The 20,734-nt window shown below is 43.5% G+C and overlaps 1 protein-coding gene across 3 annotated transcripts; it reads left to right on the top strand.

The window, feature by feature from the left end:
- Positions 1-507: 507 nt before the first annotated feature.
- a1cf (apobec1 complementation factor) lies at positions 508-18,777 on the top strand. Of its 3 annotated transcripts, none has more exons than XM_038735664.1 (13): positions 508-660; positions 6,782-6,932; positions 7,319-7,453; positions 7,541-7,671; positions 8,593-8,831; positions 9,851-10,015; positions 10,586-10,683; positions 11,150-11,287; positions 12,236-12,380; positions 14,133-14,347; positions 16,008-16,144; positions 16,347-16,501; positions 16,771-18,777. In XM_038735664.1, exons 2-13 carry the CDS (start codon positions 6,831-6,833, stop codon positions 16,923-16,925), a joined length of 1,815 nt encoding a protein of 604 aa, XP_038591592.1. In that variant the 5' UTR covers positions 508-660; positions 6,782-6,830; the 3' UTR covers positions 16,926-18,777. The 3 variants fall into 3 exon arrangements, with proteins under 3 accessions (XP_038591592.1, XP_038591591.1, XP_038591593.1); XM_038735663.1 differs by having other exon boundaries at positions 14,109-14,347; XM_038735665.1 differs by having other exon boundaries at positions 14,109-14,347; positions 16,347-16,511; positions 16,771-16,912.
- The last annotated feature ends 1,957 nt before the right edge of the window (positions 18,778-20,734 follow it).

Here is a 20,734-nt window from a genome sequence, read left to right as displayed (position 1 = left end):
AAACTCCATCACAGCTTCCTCAGACTGAAACAAACCCAAGAGCACCGGCGAATAAACAAAATCATGCAAATGCAATGCGTGCTGGGAGGTGTGCTAAATGACAAGCTGATTGCCCAGAGACGCTTTCCAGCAGAGAACGAATGATTTAGTGGAGATTCAAATGTTTGAAGGCAGTTTTTATTGAACTGAACCTTTATTTAACCTGGATTTAACAAGTTTAACAGCTGCCATGTTTCCCCTGCGTGTGCGTGTGATTGTGCGTGTGATTGTGCGTGTGATTGTGCGTGTGCGTGCGTGTGATTGTGCGTGTGCGTGTCAGTAGGTGAAGAGACCTTTACAGAGCACTGTGATCCACATACAGACCGTCGGTCAAAGGCCTCCTGCAACACACACACAGTCCTGCTGGTTGGGTGTGCGTTATGTTTGTGTATTTGCATGTGTGTGTGTGTGTGTGTGTCCACAGATAGCAGCAGTTAAACATTAACGCCGGCCGGCTCGTAAAGCTAACACCAAGACAGTGAACCTTTGGAGTTTGATATGATGTGATCACACACACACACACAGCCGGTGAGGCCGCTGATGACACGTGGACACGCACACACTCTGTCCTCAGAATGACACAGCTCTGAGCGGAGGGAGGTGATCTCTGAAATTGCTCAGGTGAGTTTTTCTGTTTTTCATGAAAAGAAATTTTATTTCTTTTTAAGCCAAAGAAAGAGAGAGAGAGAGAGAGAGAGAGAGCATGCAAAGTAAGTGTTGTTCAACCACTCTTCTTCTCTGGTGTTTGATGACCAGTAGCCATCAGGAAGGCTAACTGGACAAACAGGCCGAGCAGCGTTCATGTGTTAGAAAGGAGAGAGAGAGAGAGTTGAGTCGGTGTCTCTCGACCGCTGTTAAACTGAGAAAAAGAGAAATATAATGTCTGAACTTTAAATATAATATAAACAGTGTATTCAGATACTTTACTGTAGTACTAACACGTTGTAAAAATACTCCATTGCAAGTAAAAGTCCTGCATTCACAACGTTACTGTAGTAAAAGCAGAAATATTATGAAAAATACACAGTGATACAAATACACAAGTACATTTCTGTGAGGTTTAAGGTGTTTTTAAAGGGTTAAATATCCGTTTATTAAAGTACTCAGGGACACAGAGAAGTATTTGGATATTTAAGTAATACCACAGCGTAAAATACTCCATCCACAATGCTACTGAAGTAAAAGTACATAAGTATTGTAAAGCAAAATGTACTTTAAGTAAATTTATATAAAATAAAGTTATAAAGAAGCAGTAATTTATACTTACTACTCATTTCACGATAATGGTGAAAATTCAGCCTTTAAAAATCTCCTTCATCCACAAAGAAAAGACTTTTTAAACCCTGAATAGATTGAAATCCTTAAATTTTAAATGTTTAACAAAGCGACCTGAAGTCCTTTCAAAGTACAAATTAAGGTGCTTTTTTTTAGTATTTGTTCAATTTAAAGAGTTTTTTTTAACTGAACAAAGTACCTTTTAGTCAAACTACAGAAAATGTACCTAAAGTATGTATTTTTAAGTACATTTATATTTCTGTGAGGGTTTAAATAAAAAGAGCCAGAGAACAGTTTCACCCAGCTGACGCAGCTTTCCTCACATCTGATCTGTTCCAGAAGCTTTCATATGGGGTCCAAATCAGGTCCAGGTTTTTAAAATGTGACCTCAGTCTGGGCGCTCAGGTCTCTCTAGAGCGCCGGTCGCCACAGCTGTGGTGAACGCCAACATGGAGGACGTCCTCCTTATCATCTGCTCAGGAATTCCCTTTTTATTCTATTTGAAAATGAAAATAAAACCACAGACGCTGACCTCTGTGTGTTTGCTGGCGTGCGACGTCGGGTCTTTCACAGTCAATCAAAAGAAAACTGGCTCCGGGTAATAATTCAGGACTGCAGAGTGTCAGAGGAGGCGTTAAAACTGAATATAGTGACGGTAAAGTTACAGTTCAGAGCAACGCATGAATGAAACGTCTAGTCCAGTCAAATCCTGGATCTCCAGGTTCAGGTTGGACTCTAGGGAGCGGATTCAGACCTGATCCCAGACCATCTGAGACTATTTATAAACACACAGATCTGAGAACTGCGGTCTCTCCTGGTCTTAGGGAGGACTCAGCTGCAGCGGCGTTTCTCTCAGAGTCTCTGTTAGCACATTAACCAGGACTGTCTTTGTTTAGCGTGTCAGCACGCTAACAAATGCTAATTAGCACTAAACACAAGTCGAGTCAACAGACAGGAAGCTGCTGTGTGTGTCTGTGTTCACGAGACAGAAGATGAATTTTTAATTATTAACCGACTGAGATTAACGTGAGAGGCTGAACCTGGCTGATAAGGCAGGTTGGTTGAAATGCATGCTGGGAATCGTAGGAGAATGCGCGACTGAACCTCACTGCTGTCAATCATGTCGGTGTCAGGGGGCGGGGTTAACGTCACAGCTGATTGGATGAAGAGACAGACAGGAAGGTGACATCATCAGTTACACTGGAGATAACGGATTAATTATTCAGTCAGCTGTCGGTAAAAACTGTTTGTACGGAGGCTCGTTCACGCCTCCATACAAGCCTGAACAGTTATTGTGATTAAAAGAAACATAAAGTCATTTCTGGTGCACATCTGTCCGTCCTGAAAGAAGAAGTTTCCTTTTATTTATTTATTTGGCTGCCTGGATAACCGATCGATCAGTCTGGTTTACGGAGGCTCGTTCATGCCTCACAACAGGCCGTGGAATACGCTTCTTATATCACAGTAATGCTGTTTAGCAACCCTTTACCTGTGATGTAATAACAGTATACTGCGGCCTGAAGTGAGCTGAGGCTTTTATAAAACCAAGACAGGCTAAAGTAACAAAACGGTCCCGCCTGTCTGACTGCACACAGCAGGCTGGGCTTTAAGTTTCCTTCAATATTTAACTATTTATTTATATTTATTTGCAACCCGTCGTCGCTCCCCGACCCGTCACATGTGGACGCATGGTCAAGACCCATCGGCGTCAGTTTGTGACTCTGTAGCGCCACCGTTCAGAAAGCCCTGTGGCGTCAGGTATATGATGTTTAACAGAACAGACTGAGGAAGGAGGTGGATGGAGGGCGAGGCGAGTTACGTAAATTGCGTAAGTTATCTTATGTGTTAACTGACCTACATAGTTATTTTAACCCAAACCATTATCTGCTAAGCCTGGACCGCGGAGCCCTAAACGTCTGAAACCGTCCAGCGTCAGTAGGCTGACTTTGGTAACTTCACGCTCTGTGAGGTGGAGATGTGTTTGTGCTCCTCCTCCTCCGGCAGCCAACAGCTCTGGAGAGGTTCCACTCTTGTAATCTCTCTGCGTCGGACAGTTTCTGCAACATTGTTGGCAGGTGACTGATCTCGAACCCGAAACACACCGAATGTATTTTTAGATGATGCCCTAAAATTATTTTATTTTCTATATTCCCGAGACAAGAAGGTGACAGTTTGTCAGATAAACGTGTAAAAGTGTTGGTTCTCATAAGACACTTTTTATCTGTGTTTCTTTACGTGACATCACACAGTCACAGTTTGGGCTTCAAATGTTGACCTTCCTTCTTGTAAATTTAAAACCCGATGAAACTTCTGTCCCACGGAAGGAAAAGCTGAACGAGTCGCTTTGAACTAAAACATTTGTTTTTCAGCTGAACACTGAAAATAATCTTTAGCGTGTAACGTGTGCACGTGTGCGTGCGTGTGTGTGCGTGTGCACGTGTGCGTGCGTGTGCACGTGTGCGTGCGTGTGCTAAACGCCCCTCTGTCCTCTGTATTGATTGGTGGATTCCAGCTGCCTGTTTGTCCACCAGCAGCCTCTCGGGTCACCTGAACCCGTTCACCTTTGACCCCGCCTCTCCTCCATCTGTTCAAATACACGTTCATTAATTTAACTAAAGTATTTCCATGTTTTCTGAGATGCGTTATTTTCAGCACTAATTTGATATACTTTTACTTTACTTGAGTATTTCTACGTCTTTACTGCACCGCATGTCAGAGGGAAATATTGGACTTTAAACTGCTCTGTATTAATCTGTAGTTACTTTTTACAGAAGAAAACATCTGATATGATGCAGTACTTTACTACCAATACACAAGTACACAAAGTATCTAAAAGTGGCTCCACATTAACAAGCAGTAAAATAATCTTTTATGTTTTCATTAGTGATAAAAACATAATGAACTCAAGGAAATGAGCCAGTTTACATTCTGAGTACTTTTTCTTTTGATGCTTTCAGTACGTTTTGATGATGCTACATCAATACAGACATTTACTTTTACTTAAGTATCAATGTGAATTCAGGACTTTTACTTGTAGGAGACTATTTTTAGACGGTATTTCTACTTTTACTTGAATACCAGATTAATAAGTTCAGCCCGACAGATTTGGGATCTTTTTTGCTCCTTGCAGAGTTTTAAATAAAGTTGAGAGTTTGAACACGTTTTCAGAGGCGACACAGAAACAAAACAGCTGAATTTTGCAGCTTCAAACGCTGCAAAGAGACGTCGTGTGTTTGTAGCTGCTCTCATCATCATCGTCATCCCGTGACCTTCGACCTCTCTCTGTTTTCCTTGCTCTCTCGCTCGTCCCTCCCTCTCTGATGTGAAGTGCTCATCTCTCATTTTCACTGCTGTGTTTCTCTTTGAAATTGAACAGAAAGAAAGAAAGAAGGACAGGAAGTGTGTGATCAGCATGCTAATGGATGCAGTGAAGATGCAGCAGCAGGCTGTTTAGCATTAAACTGATTAGATCAGCCTTTCTTTAAGGTTCAAAGGGTTAGCGTAAAGTAGCCACTTAGCTGTGTGCTGATGAGGGCTCTTTCTCTTTCTGTGAGCTCAGTTTGTTATTTTAACAGATAATTCAGAGGCTCAGTGGTGTTTTTCAAAATGTTCCTTCTTGATACGAAACATCATCCTGTTGGCGGCTCTCTGCTCTGAGCCCATTGGTTCACTGTAGTTTCTAACATCTGTTGGGGACTATTTTCAGCGGAGGATGAATCCACCTCTGGTGCTGTAGTGAGTATTTGCTGCAGCAGGACGGCGTCTGTGGGACTGAGCCTGAATAAACCACAGTGTTTGTGTTCCCATGGCTCAGTCCACGTCTCTTTATCTGCTCAGTGATTCGAACACGGCTGTTTCTCCGGGTGGAAGAACAACCAAACGAAAGTGAAATGTGTTCATCTATAATGCTAATTACTGATCAGTTTATTAAACACGACTGCTTTTGAAACAATGCATGTAAATAAAGCTTAATGAATGACACTGAGGATGGTTCATTTCATCAGGTCATCTCATTTTCTGAGAGCGAGGGCACTTTTAGCAGGTTAGGATGTTTTTAGAGAGTTAAGACATGCTGTTTGAGGCTGAGGCTCAGTTTCGGGGTTTCAGGGTTACAGTTGGAGGGAGGAGTTACAGGATAAGGCAGGTTTTATGTCACTGAGGCCCTCACATATTTAGAAGCATAAAAATGCACGCGTGTTTAATAAATTCAGTTCCCATAATTCCCCGGTGAAGCCTTGTATGTTTCCACTCAGTCAGCCAGGCTGCAGCCTGTCCAGAGTCTCTGTCAATGATTACTGAACAGACCTTGACCTCTCTGCTGCTGACTTCCAAACACGCATCATGTAGCAGGAAAACAGGATGGAGGACCAGCAGCTCTGAGGAGACACGGTCTGTAAAAAGAAGTGGACGTAACCACCGTGACGTCGCCCGTTGGTGTGTGGACTGCCGTTTTGAAGCGTCCGGTTTGGCAGATTATTTGCAGTCCGGTGGTGCGACGGCTTCTGTATCTCTTGTCAGACGGCAGCAGGGTGAACAGGTCCTGGGCCGTGCACATCCCACGCCAGTCGGTACTGTTTCCAGCCAGGATGCTGAGTTTCCTTAAGAAACGCACAGTCTGACTTGTTGGACACAGAGTTAGAGGTGAGGGGCCTTGCTCAAGGGCAGCGAGGGAGAATTCTCCAGCTGGTCCAGGGACTGAACTGATGACCAATCAGAAGGCAGCCTATCTAACCTTTATGCCACCATTGCTCTGTCGTCAAGGACACAGAGGTGTACCGGCACATTCGTAAGGTTTTGAAAAGGGAGCCATCAAGAGCACAAAGATCGTTTTAACTAGATGTTATAGAAGTTACGATACTGCACGTTTCACTCCCAGGTAACCGGCATGCCTTTCGGTCGGTCCTCACCTTCTTCATCTACCAAAGATCATCTAAAATGTTGTGCCCATGTTCTGCAGTTCAGGCAACTTCCAATCATCTGAAAGTCATCAAGTGGGACAGAGTCAAGATTTGCACTGTTGACTGAATGGCTGCTGTTTAATTACACTAACAGTGGAAATCCTGCCAGCGTCCTTGATCCTTGCTGCCGTGCACAATCAATGATCTTAAAGAGTTATTAATCTGCCTGTTATGGTTTGATATTTTATTAGTCGAAGTTGCTGAAATGTAAATCTCCATCTATATGCAGCTGATTTCCTGTATTGTCAACCCATCTTCACCCAACTCGTCCCAAGACGTTAAAAAGCGACATTAGGGGTTCTGACCAAGCGTCCATATGTGAAGCGTTGGGAGTGACAATGTGTTGGTTTCTGTTTTCACACCAGCTTTAAATTCATGTTGATCAGAATGGAAGTTTGCACAACTCTGCGTATCGAGGGACAGCCAATGTTGAAAATCTCTGATTTAAAGCTTCACAGAACACAGTAACAAGAATAACACCTATGCTGTTGTTTTCTGTCATTTTCCAGTGAGCACCCCTAATTTCCCTGATTTTCATATTGCTGTCAATCACACCCAATGGAATCCAATCAGAAAGCAAGCGGGGACGGGCTGGCGGGGACGCCGAAGGAGGCAGCACTGCGAGCGCTCATGCAACGCACAGGATACCAACTGCAGCAGGTAGGAAACTGTTTCAGATGTCTGAAACATCTGGACGAGGCGGACGAGAGGATTTTACTACATTTCAGTCTGTTTCTTTCTGAAGTGGGACAACATTTTTAGAAGCTGCGATGTCTTTTTTCTCAGCGTCCTTCAACAAGTGTGAAGGTTTAAATGTGCATTTTAACAAACAAAACTGATCTTCAAACACAACTTACCGCATGTTGTTATATGTTGAATATTCATTTAAAAAGTGCAAAGTAAAGTTGTACAGATGTTGGTTTAGTTGCCTGAACAGCCGGCCCTTGATTCTCAGATGGAAATAGACTTTAGTACATATTCTTCAGAATCATTACTGTATGTTTTTTACTGTTCTCATTCTTTATTCTTTGGGCTGTGTGTTTCAGGAGAACGGCCAGCGGCGGTACGGAGGCCCGCCGCCTGGCTGGGACGGGCCGCCACCGGAGAGAGGCAGCGAGATCTTTGTGGGGAAGCTACCGAGAGATCTGTTTGAAGACGAACTGGTTCCACTCTGTGAGAAGGTGAAAGGAGTGTTTTTAACTACGGTATGATATTTTGATGGCCTGTCGTTCTTGAATCTTTTTTCATTCCTCTCTTCCTGTCTCCAGTTCGGTAAGATCTACGAGGTGAGGATGATGATGGACTTTAACGGGAACAACAGAGGTTACGCCTTCGTCACCTTCAACACCAAACAGGAGGCCAAAGCAGCCATGAAGCAGCTCAACAACTATGAGATCAGGTCAGGGTTTCCCAGACAACACAACCACAGCAACAACACACTCGAGACTCGAACCAACAGTCATTTGCATTTTCATTATTAACTCCTCGACAGCCGGGCGAGTGCTGCGTTCGTTCAGAAACCCTTCATCTTGATATCAGAACGACCGAAGTTTCAATCAGCTGTTAAGCAGCCTTCTTGAATCTGTCCAAAGAAATGCTAATGAGCTGCTGCAAGTATTAAGCCCGGAGCAAAGCAGAACATCCAAGCAACCACCAAGGAACAGCCCACCCATCATCCAGCAACACATTACAGCCGCACAACCAGCTAAAATCAATCAACCCCCCAGAACCTCGAGACCACACAGCAGCCTAGCAACGGACCTCATAAAGCACTCGCAGAGAAACACATCAGAACCAGAAATCACCAAAGAACAACTTGCCACCCATCTAGAAACACCCTACCAACCATCCCAGCCACCCAGAGACCAGGTGTTACTGATAGAAGCATTTGATTGAATTATCTTATGGAATCAGAATAATCTAGAATCTTTTATTCAGTCTTATGAGGTCCATTTCTAAGTGTTAGGGCTAAAGTTTTTAATGTTCCCAAACTGAACCTCCAACATGAAAATGAGCTGAGAAGCAGAATGACACTTTCAAACAGCTGTAGTCTCCTGATTCACAGCCAGAAGCAGATCAGACTCAAATGTTGATCTGAATCAAATCACACTCACATATAATATTTATCTGAAAAAAACTTTCATTTCAGCCACTACTGAATTTATGTTTATTGGCAACAGCTGATCTACATGCTGCTGCTGATGTCTGCCTTCAAATTAGAATGAAATGTTTTCTGTTGATCTTTGCTCATAATAAGAGTAAGAAGGGTTAGATGTTTGGAAATGTCATCTCATCACTGTGCTTCTCTTCCGTCCTGCAGGAATGGCCGCCTCCTGGGAGTTTGTGCCAGCGTGGACAACTGCCGTCTGTTTGTAGGCGGGATTCCCAAAACCAAGAAGCGCGAGGAGATCCTGACTGAGATGAGGAAGGTCACTGATGGGGTTGTGGACGTCATCGTGTACCCCAGCGCTGCCGACAAATCTAAGAACCGAGGCTTCGCCTTCGTCGAGTACGAGAGCCACCGAGCAGCCGCTATGGCCCGCCGCAAACTGCTGCCAGGTAGACACCGAACACTGAATGTCCAACTTTATGTTTTTGTCAAATTTAAGTGAGAGGATCGCTTCATGAAAGCACACCTGAGGGGCTGGGATGGACTAAACACATGCAGCTGGAATGGTTTCACTAACAAGTTATTTTAAAGTACCAACAATTCCGCTTAAAGAAACACCTTGTAACAGTAAACACAACCTGATAAAAAAGGTCAAAGTCTCCATTTGATTGACAGCATTATCAGCAGCCAATCACAGCCTGTGTCCCTGGGTCGGTGTCCAGTGGAAGAAGAGCTCTGACAGGTGTGATGATAAGATAAAACTCTAAATGATGGGGGTGAGCGCAGCTTTCAGAAATAACCATAAACATCTTCAGAGCTGAAAACCTCAGTGAGCAGAAGATCCTTTACGAAACACTGAAGCAGCTGCTGAGTCCCTGGTGGTCCTGTTGGGCCACGAGTCCAGTTTTTATATTGAGATACTGCAAGCGGTGTAACAGTCAGTTCAGTACTAGCTGTAAATCAAATATTACTGCTGAAGACACTTTCATTAGGTCTATTTCTGAGCACGTGTTGAACATAAATTCTTAAGTAAGACTTTGGCAATGGGTCAACTGTGGTCTGTTAGCTAAACAATGCCATTGTATGTATGGCTCAGTATCTCACCGATAATCTGCACTAGCAACAATATTTATTTCTTCTATTTCTTACTGACGGAATACCATGTTTGAGTGCAGTAATTTTCACAGTGAGATTTATAGCCAATGACACAGCTTATCATTTACATTTTCAAAAGAAGTGACAAACATGCCACACCGAAAATGTTCCGAACCCTGGTCCCAAAACTGAGGTGCATACTGAAATGTGTAAATTGCGAACTGTGAGCTAAGCTCACTGGATCTCCCATTTCTTATTAATTCTAGCGTGACTTGAAGGCATCATAAGACAGGAGGAGGTTTTCCAGACCTAATACATAAACAAAGACTTTAAAGACGATACACAAGAGAGTGAAACCTACCTGTTGTCTCAGGTCGTATTCAGCTGTGGGGTCACGCCATCGCCGTGGACTGGGCGGAGCCTGAGGTGGAGGTGGACGAGGATACCATGGCAACTGTCAAGATACTCTACGTCAGGAACCTGATGCTGCAGACCACCGAGGAGACCATCGAGAAGGAGTTTAACAGCCTCAGACCAGGTACTGCAACACAACGCAATCCAGCAGTTAACTCTCAAAGCATAACAATGGATTACTGATGTGCAACAAGTTTCAGATGATGTAAAGAGAAACCTTTGGTCAAAAAGAGCTCAGTATTTAATAAATGTTTGGGCTTCAAACACAGTTCATATAAGTTGTGGTGTACCACAAGGATCCATTTTAGGAACCTTTTTATTTCTTTTTCATATTACTAATTTTTTGTTGTAAATCTTCTTTTGTGTTCACTGATGATACCAGTATGATGTGTTCACATACAGATTTACAAAGAAAATACTACTGAGGAAATGAGTTGGTAGATGTTTGAACTTAATAAGCTCTCTTTAAATATAAAAAAGTCTAATGTCATTATATTTACACGGTGCAGGAAGTTTGTTAGGGATTACGCTAAAGCGTCAGTAGATGGAGCGGAAATTTATTATTTCATTTTCATTGATGCAATAATGCAAGACTATGAAGTCACTGGGAATTATCAGTAAACACTCTGTAGAATCTATACAGGCTGAATAAAGATAAAAACTTGAGTTTCCAGAGCGGCTTGTCGTGTTACAGGTGCAGTGGAGCGAGTGAAGAAGATCAGAGACTACGCCTTCGTCCATTTTACTCAGAGAGAAGACGCCATCAACGCCATGAACGCCCTCAACGGAAAGGTCAGCAGCTACACAGCCAAAGAGTTCCACGTTTACTCGTTCCTCATGCTTTTGTTTTTTTTTAGGAACGGCCTTATAGAATATGATTCACTGCATCTTACATTCTGATGATTATACGGATAAACTTTTACTTAAGCAATGTTTGGCAGGACTTGGAGTATTTTAACAATGCGACCAACACGCCTTCATACCTACATAACTATGTTTCGATTTTGAAGTGTCCCAAAACAACATGCACAAGTCACATGAATTTTTAACGAGGAAAATGTTGTGAAACGGCCGTAGTTTGGTTTGGGTTAAAATAAGTAGATTATTTACGTCATCTACAAAATGTTATTTAACTTTAAACATGTCACCTTTGACTTTCTTCCACACGGGACTCCTGAGTGAAAGTCCTGAGATTATTTCACTCTTCCATCCACCCCACCACATTTTTGAAATGTGTTTTTTGTCCTGCTCCCTGCAGATGGTTGACGGTTCTCCTATCGAGGTGACTCTGGCTAAACCGGTGGACAAGGACAGTTATGTCCGTTACACCAGAGGGACTGGCGGGCGGGGAGGACCTCTGCTGCAGACCGACTACACTGCCTACACTCTGGGACAGGTAGGACACCGAAGACACCACAATGTCTGACACCGGGTTCATGCGAGTCCTGCAAGAGGAAGTCCTCGCTCCAAATAATCTGACGCACAACAGTGTTTGTTGAAGAGGAGGAAACATCAACATAGTGATAAGGGAATCATTTATTGTTGTTCTCTAAGCATAATGATGATGGTGAACACGCTAATACTGTTTTTTTTATCTGCGTATTTTGATTTGTGTGCTCATTTAGGAATATAGAAGTGGATTATTCTAATTTTACATTTACAGTATTATATTATTGCAGAATAGTTGGCGTATAGGCTTTACAATCTGTGTGTTTTTGGTGCTATTCTCAAGTTAATCCTAAAGCAGCTTTAATGCATTAATGAAAACAGTTTAAGGACATGCACTTTTTGATTTTTCAGTCTGGAATATGTTTAAAAAATAAAAAATAATTAGTCATTTTCTGACGCTTTTAGTGAATGTGCTGGCTATGCATACATGTCAGAGGTCGCACGCCTCTGGAGCAACTAGGGGTTATGTGTCTTGCTCCGGGACACGTTGGTGGATGTCCCTATGTACAAAACTTTGTTGTAACATTAGCTGCTCCCTGAAGGTTAACCTCCATGGAGACAGAGCAGGGGTGTGAGTAGTGATGCTTGGATGTACAGTAGATGTCACTGTGGGAAACAGCTCCATCTAGTGGACAGTTTCAATCATTACACTGCAAAGAGGCAGCTGAAGGCAACTAATGTTAATGCCAATAAAATAGTATTATTATTAATATATAACCCCCCCAAAAGAAACAGATAGTAACAACAACAATAAAGCACAAACAAACGTTAATAAAACGTTCTAGATAAAAAGTAATTTTATCTGACTCATAATCCAAACTAAAACATTTCCTTTTTAATAATAATGTCTATCAAAGATAAACAGGAAGCACTTGTCCCTCCCCTCCTCCTCTAGGTTTACGACCCCACGGCAGCGTATCTTGGTCCGCCCGTGTTTTATGCCCCTCAGGCCTACACCGCCATACCAGGTCAGTTTCGCTTCCCGCCAGCCAAAGCTCCAGTTGGAGGCCGAGGTCTGATCAGGACGCCGTCTGTTAGAGGTGAGGACGGACACACTTTGCTTCCCTCCTAATCTGAAACAGAAGAAGGTGAATGATCCTTCTCTGCTGGCTGCATGTTAAACAAGACTTACAAGGTGAGCTCACATTCAGAAACAGAAAAAAGTGAATGCTTTAAGGGATTCAGGAAAGCACCCAGAATGCCTTGAGTTTAAAAGTTAGTCCACGTCAGCCTGTCAGTCTCTGTGGTGTACTGGGGGTCCAACTGCAGACCTAAAGTTTGGCGACCGCTGGTCTGTGAGCTTTGCTCTAATTCAATTTTATTAATTCAGATTATAAACTTTATTGCTTATAAAAAACAAAAAACATAACAAGTTCAGTCTTTGGGAAAGATGCAAAAAGCTGTTGCTTCTGAGTCGGAGCTCCCCTTGTGTTTTGAATTTTAAACGGCTGCTGTCAGTTGAAAACCCCACATCTCTTTTTTCAGTTCAGATAAGAAGAAACACTACACAGCTGGAGATACAGGGTTTTCACAGGACAGCATGAACGTTTCTACATGATCAAATAGATTTCTGCTGGTGAACTGACCGTTTGCTGAACTCCTCCCCCAAACACTGGAGGACCAATCACAGCTGAGCAACCACTGGCAGAGATACTCTTTATACAAAAAGTTTCCAAAACAAAAATCAGAAGAGCAAAAGAGCAAGGAATGGATTTATCTGCCCCTGCTAGTGTTAGCATGCCCGGCTAACTAGCCTTCTACCTACAGTAGTAACCTGCGTGACTTCCAAAGCCAAGGAGCAGTTCCCACTCTGTGGCATTCGAGGTTACGTAAGAATCCCTGTTCCACAGTGGGAGCTGGTCCTGGAAGCTGTCAGAGCTCAAGCTAACGTTAGAGGTTCTGTCCTGATCTTTACTGGATACGGGGATGTTTGCTCTCAGAAACTCTCGTCAGCGTTGTGTCACCAAACACAAACAAGTAGACCGTGTAGGCTAAGAAGCTAAACAGGGTCATGTAAGAACCAAATTCCCGTAGTTAACACTAGAACAAACTATCTCCACACTGCCATTCAACAAACATCGTGTTTGTTTAAACGGATCATCAACTGGTGAGGATGATGACTTTTTACCTGGGACATATTAGCTTTAGCCTCAGTCTGTTAGCATGATATATTATATATCATATATATTTATCATATTAATACGAGTCAGTTTGAAACCCTTAAAAAGTCGGCTGGAGATGGATTTTTCAATAAACAACTTGAAATATCTCAATTAGCAAGTCAGCTACAGCTGGTGGTAAATCTGCCACTGTTTGGGGATTGACAGGCATGCCAACACTTTTGGAACGGTCAATTCACCAGTAATATTATTTCAATGATGGGCATATACTGCTTTGAAAGTCCACCTGAACTGGATCGAATCAAAATCACCCAAATATAAAGAATGTTATTATAAAAAAGTTTTATGCCTGAATGTTGTCGTTAACCAGGAATCAGATGATCCACTGAATCAAAGTGAAACTTTATTTTGTTAATCAAATATTAAACCCTGGAAGAATGGTGTGAAGATGAAAAACTGGAAAACAAATCATCCAGAGAAATAATCCTCAGTGAACGTGAGACGCCGCAGCAGTACAGGTGTAATGTTACCATGACTACCGCTGTACCTGTTGACTCTGACTGAATAATTTGTCTGACTGTCTGATTCTTCTTCCCGGTTGATTTCCGGTGATTTGATTGATTTCACTGCCTTTTCGATCTCCTGTAGAAATTTACATGACTGTACCTGTAGGGGCTGCCGGGGTGCGGGGGCTGGGTGGGCGGGGCTACCTGGCCTACGCTGCCGGGGTCGGAGCCATGGGTCGAGGCGGCAGCGCCTCCTATGGCCTGAAGGTGGACAAGCAGGCGGAGGAGAAGCTGTATGACCTGCTGCCGGGTATGGAGCTGACCCCCATGAACCCCGCCTCCATGAGCCTGAAGGCCACCGCCATCAAACCTGCACCACAGGTAACAGCACAGCTGACAACCAGGATTTCTTTGCAGGGTTAATACTTGCTGGAAGAACTTCTGTGTTATTTTTGTAGTGTTGTCCATGTAGTTCAGCTAATTGTTCAATGACCAGGACGGAATCAAGGATACTGAAATGGTCTTGAGAGTTTGTCCATCCAATCTACTTTTTTTCTGGGCGCCCCCGTCTCCTTTAGGGGATCTTTTGGGAGGTACTATAAGATACCAGCATGCTTACTATGACCGGAGGCAGAGAAGTGTCTCTGCAAGTCAAGCACATCCTCAGTAGGTGTTGGGTTCTGCCGGGGTCACCGGTTCTGTTTGTGATGTGATGGACAGCATCTGCGGGGTGCAGCGTACGGTGCAGACGCTGTCCGACACGGTGGCCTCAGGATAACGTCTCTGCCGGCGTCATCAGACCGCTACATCACGTCTGACCACGTCTAAGGCCGAGGGACGCTGCAGGAATAATGGTAGTTTAGGCAGAAGCGTGTCACTGCACCCAAGTAAAAGGGTTCAAGTATCTCGAGGTCTGGTTCGTAAGTGAGGGTAAGATGGAGCATGAGAGTATCACAAACTGGCCCAAGCATGAGCGTGTTAGCTGCTACAGAGGTGTTGAAGGTGCAAAAAGAAAATGAGGATGCAGTGGACGTCTGCTAAAGAAGGGGGGTAGTGAGTACGTACAGGAGCCACCTTTGTAGCCTGGAAGGCCCCGCTGAGCTCGACAAGGCCAGCCTGAGACGGGAGGAGGGGCGTCACAAGACGGACTGGTGGACAGGGGATGGGGTTTGATTTTACTGAATCTTTTCAAATCCCTCATCCAATCTTTTAAGGTCTGTGTTTGATGGGAACTGAAGACACCTTAAACGCACTGTTTTTATTATGTGAAAGGATGTCAAGCTTTTACCACATAGTTAATCTCTGTAACATTCATTAACGATGTCCTGAGTCCTTTTTTATTTTGCTCTGCGGGGAAATCGACATTTGCACCTCACTGCGATGCACACAGGAAATTTTATTCATTCTACTTTATCATTTAGCAAATATCTATATATCACTAAATGAATGGATGCTCTGAACTGGTAAAAGTGGCATAGCTACAGGTCACAGTACCTGGTTGGTCACTGGTAGGCCGAGAGCTCGTTAAGTTCAAAAAGAACAGAAGTTCTTACTTTAACATGCTGGACGGTAAATAAATATTTCAGCAAGGGATTTGTTGTTGTTTGTTGTGAGTTCCCTCCTGCAAATATCACATTTGGCAGTTGTTTCATTGACTTTGATGAAGTCTGTCCGCACCGTGTCACCGTGTCACCGTGTCACCGTGTCACCGTGTCAGTTCACTGGTTTAGCACGAGTTTGAGAGTCACAGGTTTTTCTTTTTGGAAAATGTCTGCAGGGTCAGAAAGAGGATAAGGAGTCTATCTAAGAGAGATGGTGATTGAAAGATTCAGAACTTAACAAATGTGGGAATTTTACCATCTTGGAAACGGATCCAGAAAAGAGTCCGTCCTAAGAGGAGCTGTGTCGGCGTAACGGACCACCGTGGTGAAGAGGTTTACTGGTTGATCTATGTTCCCACCCTCACTGTGGCCTGAACGTTGTGTAATTACTGACAGAATGAGATCATGGATAGAAGTCTGACTGACTGTATTTCTCTCAGGTTCTGGAGGAGTTGTGTCAAAAGAATAACTGGGGTCAGCCCGTCTATCAGCTCCACTCTGCCATCGGTCCAGACCAGAGACAACTCTTTCTCTACAAGATCACCATACCAGCTTTGGCCACACAGTACCCCAACGTGTAAGAATACTGCTGCTACCACTACTACTCTTGCTCCTCCTACGACTACATGCACTCACGTTTGTCACGCCACGAAATATTTATACTCATATCAAGGTGAAAAGTATTTCAACCACAGCTCCTGTGCGCCCTTATATAAACCTTACATGCCCAATTATTAGGTCTTATCCAGCTACATTAGATGTGGATTCTCTCTCTGCAGCCATCCCTTCACGCCCGCGAAGCTGTGTGCGGCAGTAGAAGAAGCTAAAGTCCACGCAGCCGAGCACACCCTGCAGACGCTCGGTCTGCAGACGGAGGGCGCCGCCGAGTCCAGCTGTGCTACTGCTGCCGCCGTGGCCTCAGTAGCCTTCCCAGGTATGTGAAGGTCTGTACCCAAAGCCAACTAACTCCTCACTCAACAAACCACTAGCAGACTAACTCTCAGGCAGGAAAGTGTCCCAGCTTGTTGTGGAGTTCTGCAGGATTTCCAGGTCGTGAGCGTTCATTGAAATACAGGGCACAATGAAAAAACACTGATCACACACTAAATTCCTCCTCAGTGACCAACTAACATGTAAACAGCTGACTATAAAGTGAAAGACTCGTTGATAAAAGTTTGGAGCTGTTGTCTCGTCTCTCTCCAGGTTACACTCTGGCGAGCCCGGCGGCGGCGGCGGTCGCCTCCCAGCTGAAGCAGGCTGTGTCTCTGGGGCAGGACCTGACCGCCTACACCACCTATGAGGGCTACCCGGCCTTTGCTGTGGCGACGCGCCACACCGACGGATATGGCGTTTTCTAGATCGGCGTTTTCTAAAGAGGAAAAACACTCGTAGCTGAGGTCGCATTCACACCAAGCTGCTTCACATTTTCCATGTTAAACTGGTTTTTAAAAGTTTCCTCTTTCTGATTGGCTGCTTGAAAACGGTACAGGCTCGTCCGCAGTGTGAACTCTGTGTGAGGCAGAGTTTTCTCTACAAAATCTAAAGCAGAGTCGTGTGAATGCACCTTCTACATCGAGACAAAACCGCTGTGGCCGTTCGACACAGACACATTTTGGACTCGCCAGTCGCCCTGAAACAAATTCACCTCACCTGACACACTTTCTTTTCTCATGTTCTCTCTCTCTGCTCTTCTCCCTTTATTTGATCAGAATTATGTGTACGTACTTATCTGTGATCATTGTATGGTTGATTACGTAGCTGGCCTGTGATTGGCTGTAGCTGTGAATTCATGTTTTGATCAGTTAATCAGTTTTAGTTTGTTTGCTTGTTTCTAGTAGTATGTTTACAATAGATTTTGTTATTTTATCCTACTTTGCAACCCTGCATTATTATCTCCAAGATAAGATAGCTGGGATTTGTAGTTCTTCTCTTAGTGTCTCTAACTTTCAACTGCAAATATATTTTTGCACTGTTGTCTACTTTTTGACCACTTCAGTGATGTAGTTTGTCACAATACAACAGAAGAAAACTTGAAGATACAACTGACATGTGGACGGAGTCTGGGATTGTAAAATGGAAGCCGTGTTTTGGACATTCTGGATGATTTAGTTTAACAAACTGTGAATTTGTAGTTTTTAGATTGCGTCCATCTGAACGGAAACCAAATGAACATGGTGTCATAAACCTTTCCTCCCACATCCTTAACACAGGAGACCAACGCTTGGACTAAATGTTTTCACTTCATTCTGATGTGTGTTACGTTAACAAAAAGAAGAAAGCTCACTGCTGTTCTGCTACACCGATGCTCAGCATTAAACCAAAACGCCTTCATGTAAACCTCAGAATCAGAACAGAAACATCAGCTGTCAAAATGCTTCAGGGCTTCTTTACCTTGTTTCAGTATTTTCATGTTCACATCGTGTGTCATTTGTTCCACATCTACCAAAAAAAGACCAGCCAGCTGCGACCCTAAAACTCACCTCGTCTCCACAATTTTTCCACCCTGTCGCCAAACAACAACGACGATTCGCCAAACCTCAGATTACGTTCAGTTTATTTGGAAAGAGCTTTTACGGCTGTCCCTAAATGATGGTCTCAAATATAGGAATTCAGTTCAAACAAATTAGAGCCACTAAAAATCTAAATCTAAATTTGTTTCCTCATTGAAACCATCTCTGTTTAACTATTGATTTGAATAAAATATTAAAATGATATTTTTCAAAAAAGGTGGTGAGTGTGAGGTTGTGTTGTGCACAAGACAAATCGATGTCTCTTTTTCCAACAACAACCAAAGCAGACGAAGCATCAGCAGCATCAGCAGCAGCACAGATCATTCAGTCCGACTTGAGTTTTCTTTCTTTTGTGTTTCTGGAGAGTTTTACAATTGACGACACACGCTGACATCCGAGCTGTGAACATGCCAAAGCAGAGACAGTATTAAAGTGTGTGAAGCACTTAGAACTTATTTTTATACCAGGAAAAAGAATAAATATCCAGATGCTATTTGTATAGAGTTATTTTGAATTCTCTTTGGCTTCGTAATTGACCTGGAAACAGAAACGTGACACTGAATCAGTACTAATCTGTAATGAGAAGAGAGAATTGTGGGTATTCTGGAGGGTTTTCATAACATAAAAAGAAAACTGCTTTGATAAATTCTGATGTTTTATGATCCATAATATTCAAGAAATAAACAAAGTAAAATCTGAAGAGGCTCTGCTGTGTCTGCATTACTTTACAGGTACCTCATTTACGTAGTTCTACCTTTGTGTTCAGTTGGGTATCATTCAGACTGACTGATCAAGGCACACAGCATCTGACTTCAGATTCTAACGGGGTTTTTGTTTTCCCTATTCCCTTATTTTCACATCCTAATGTTGACAAGTATGCTCTTTGTCAACTGAACATGACGTCAATGGGATGTACAGTATCTCACAAAAGTGAGTACACCCCTGACATTCTTGTAAATGTGATTATAACTTTTCATGTGACAACACTGAAGAAATGACACTTAAATACTACAAAGTAAAAAAAAAAAAAGAAAAGAAAAAGAGTGTCCTGGTCTGGAGCTACAGCTCATTGAGGGAACCGTGAACGCCAACATGTACTGTGACATACTGAAGCAGAGCAGGATCCCCTCCCTTCGGAGACCGGGCCGCAGGGCAGTAATCCAACATGATAACGACCCCAAACACGCCTCCAAGACGACCACTGCCTCGCTGAAGAAGCTGAGGGTAAAGGTGATGGACTGGCCCAGCATGTCTCCAGACCTGAACCCTATTGAGCTTCTGTGGGGCTCCTCAAACGGAAGGTGGAGAAGCCCAAGGTCTCTGACATCCAGCAGGTCTGTGATGTCGTCATGTAAATGTTGCCTTCTACATCCTTTTACTCCACTTGTTGTTCCAGTCATCACCGATCAGGAAGAATGTCAGTTTAAATAGTCATTAACTTCCCCTTCTCTGCAAACTGGGTCAAACCAGTTTCCTTGGCACTATTTTTTTGCTCTGGTCACAACCCCCAGCCAGGACACAGAACCTCTTAAAAATGGTCACTGAGATTTAACATAACATTTGCCTCAATTCAACACATTGTCTTCATAATGTCATCATTTAGCGTGGAATCAGGAACCAAGGAGGAACCGACAACAAACGAGGACCAGGACACTTGGTCTGGAAACTGTGCCAGATCATACCTGGGGGCGTTCTGGTACGGTGTGTGTCACAGTACAAACCCCAACGGGGTTTATCGTGGGGGTGCTGATGGCACTATTTATGCTGTTGCAGTGGAGTGGTCTGCTTGGAAAAGTTATAACTACTCCCTGAAGACCATCAGCATGAAGATCCGTCCTGTGCAGTAGTTCTCCAGGACCAACGTACAGCAGAATATCAGCAGCTGATCTCTCTCCTCATTTCTTTCTATTTCTCTCATTTTTGATTTGTTACCACCTGTGGCTCAAAGCAGTCCCAGCTCCTCTCATCTCTTTTAAAAGCAGCAGATGGATGAAATGGACCGGGACAGCTTCTAGTTTTGGCAACTGACTTGAAATTGAAGCTGTGACCTACCCAAACTCAATTCCGCAACTCTCCTTAAAAGTGATTCAAGAGTGGCATGTGACATTTAATGACAGAATGAGTCGCCACAGATAGAAACTCCAAATAAAAACAAAGTCCTCTGAAGGGGAAACTTCTTCCAACAGTATAAACTCAAGAGGCTAATGCTAAAGCTAGCCCAGAGCTCAGATTGGAAGAGGACAGCGCAGCAATACTCTCCACACTGAAAACATTTAGAATAGAGAACAATGAGAAGCTGAAAGCAGAGACATCGGTTATGATCTCCCTGGAACATCTGACGTACGTAGAGAGACGGATTAACAGGGTGCTAGACTGTCAGATGGAACAAGCCCACAGGTCCCTCCAGAAGAGATTGCAGAAAGCCTGTTCTCACTTTCACGTCGGCACATATGGACTCTCAGTCAAGACCAAGAAGGATTCAAATTCAAGCCTATTTGGAGTTAAACGATCCGGGGGAGGTGGGCCAGCCATGCTATTGGACGCATTCAAGGCACATAAAGGGAAATTTAACTGCATCGACAGGCCGTATTGCAGATCAAATAAAGCTGCAAAGAGAACATAAATCAAACTAACTAGTTTCAACACAACGTTTGGTG

Source organism: Micropterus salmoides, unplaced genomic scaffold (genome assembly GCF_014851395.1).
Source record: "Micropterus salmoides isolate LMB-PRFRI ecotype aquatic unplaced genomic scaffold, ASM1485139v1 Ms_hic_scaffold_21, whole genome shotgun sequence".
Classification (NCBI taxonomy): domain Eukaryota; kingdom Metazoa; phylum Chordata; class Actinopteri; order Centrarchiformes; family Centrarchidae; genus Micropterus; species Micropterus salmoides.
Note: the sequence above shows the minus strand (reverse complement) of the source record. Positions and strands in the feature narration are given on the sequence as shown.